At 39.4% G+C, this 2,150-nt stretch overlaps 1 protein-coding gene across 1 annotated transcript in view; it reads right to left on the bottom strand.

Annotated features, from left to right (window-relative positions):
• LOC104740212 overlaps nucleotides 1-2,150 on the bottom strand; it is a gene marked incomplete in the record, with an annotated part of 6,723 nt that overhangs the window by 1,190 nt on the left and 3,383 nt on the right. The window contains 7 exon segments of the mRNA XM_019235846.1: nucleotides 23-158; nucleotides 253-332; nucleotides 483-772; nucleotides 851-896; nucleotides 972-1,040; nucleotides 1,476-1,620; nucleotides 1,696-1,792. Of these exon segments, the coding sequence (XP_019091391.1) occupies nucleotides 23-158; nucleotides 253-332; nucleotides 483-772; nucleotides 851-896; nucleotides 972-1,040; nucleotides 1,476-1,620; nucleotides 1,696-1,792 (863 nt within the window).

Genomic DNA, 2,150 nt, shown 5'->3' with positions numbered 1-2,150 from the left:
GAGTACAAGTGGAGGTTCTCACCTGTTCAACCCGTTGAATTCCAGAAGCTACTACAGTTCCCCGCCGCAGAAGACGGATTTTCTCAAGTACCCAATCGTCTAATGCATCGCCCATCCCAAGCTGAAGTATCTGTTTGGCAACCCAAAAAGCTTTCCGCCTTGTAATATGCAAAAATAGATGATCAGATTTACTCCACTTTCTTGACTCAGAAAGAGAAAAATAGTATGGGTCGGGGTTATAAATTTATGTACCTAATCCACCCACCCTCCTGGAGTTGAAAGACAACATCTACTAAGTCTAGTAAGGGTAATGTTAGCTTTGGAGGAACCCACTGCACGAAAGACAAGTTATTACAAACACACTAATATAGAAATACAAGAAATGTCCTCATGATTTCCCACTTCCCCACAATGCGAAAGATGAATCATCAGAAGAAAAAAACAAAATCATGGCTGATACTAGGTATGGATGTAACATATACCTCGGTGGGCAGACCGACGCAGTCCACATCATCAGCATGTTGAGTTCCCACTTTTTGCCCGCCATTCTCTTTGCTATTTCTCACATCTATATAAGGCGTCTTCATATGATCATTTCCAAGAGTTTTGACTTTTGACTTCACATCATCCACCCTTACATTTTTCCTTAAATGTTGACCCGGTTTCCCATTCTCTGAACTCGGATTTTCTCTCCAAGGAAGAGAACCAGGTGTTGCCTCAGTCATATTTCCCATATTTGTAGCGACAGTAGATGTCTTACTGACATGTTTAACTGAAATAATTTACTGGTGACAGTAAATTATAGCGAACTAATTAAGATCAAAATCTAATTGTGTTGTTGATTACTCACCTGTTAGCGTCTCAATGATTGAAAAAGAGCTTGAGAACGCATAAGTCTGCACAGCAGCAACAAATTACATGTCAAATTTTGTCAGCACTTGTGATTTGTGAGTCAGCGGAAGAGAATCTACCTGGGAATCCACACTGAGGAAGTCCCAAACTTCAATCGATCCTGAAATTCGTTGTAGCTGCAAAAGCTTCTGAGCAAAGTAGAGAAAGGATAATTCGCAGATTAAGGAAAACCGGGCAATCACCTCAATGCAAAGTTATCATTCATATTTTAGTTAACATGGAAGAATAAACGGCGTGTGAAAAGCAACTACAAAGGATCAAGCATTAGAACTATCAGCCCTATCGAGAAATAAAAAAATGCATAACTTCAGTAGATAAAGCAGGCCTGACTCTACTTCAGAGTAACATTACACAGAAGTAGATGGTGCCGTTTCATGCATAAGAACACTCAGTATTAGCTTCTCAAAAATCCAAAGTAACAACCAGAATATGAAAACACAAAAGCTTATTCACAGTAAACCTACTCATCAAAAAACCAAATCCAGAAGAAAAAAAAAATCCATATACATAAGCACCATGTAAAGCATGAACAGAGAGTAGAAAACAAGGACATGGCATTTGACCTTGATATACTCATCAAGTAGTACACATCGCTCTTGAATAACAGGTATGTCCACGCCTGCTGATAGAAAATGCTTTGGCGGTAAATGAAGATTGTACTCGGGAAAAACTTTAAGCCGCCGGTGAAGCTCCTCAAAATGTCGAAATCTGAAAATTCACACAAATAAAAAGTTTAAAAGACAAAGCACCAACATCAAATCCGTAGCAGTATCATTCTATCACCTTCTTTTGATCGACCAGCTATGATTACTTTCATCTGTGACTGCAATTGAATACACAGCAAACATCTTAGAACTACCCTTCACAATATTGGCACCCAAAACCTGCAAGAAGAACCTAAAGTTATCCATCGTATGATACTACATACGAACATAATTGTCTGCAGATTTATGAATGTTTGGATGCCCAACCGATATATAATTGTACCTGACATCTCAACTTGGCAAAGGAATCAACCAACAAAGAACTTTTAGGAGCATAGGGAACATCACTCTCTGCCGCAGAAACGTATGATGCAGATGACGTTGCAGAGATTCCACTGAATGATCTAGCCAATGAACCATCTTCAGAATCATTGCTATCATCATCGTCTATGACGTGTCCAGAAATTCTGGATCTCTTCCTGCCAGATTGATGTCTCGGTCCTTGCTGATAACGTCCATGACCTTTACTGGTCT

The sequence above is a fragment of the Camelina sativa genome, chromosome 14 (assembly GCF_000633955.1).
Source record: "Camelina sativa cultivar DH55 chromosome 14, Cs, whole genome shotgun sequence".
Lineage (NCBI taxonomy): Eukaryota > Viridiplantae > Streptophyta > Magnoliopsida > Brassicales > Brassicaceae > Camelina > Camelina sativa.
The sequence above is the reverse complement of the archived record's forward strand: the minus strand, read 5'-3'. Positions and strand labels throughout refer to the sequence as shown.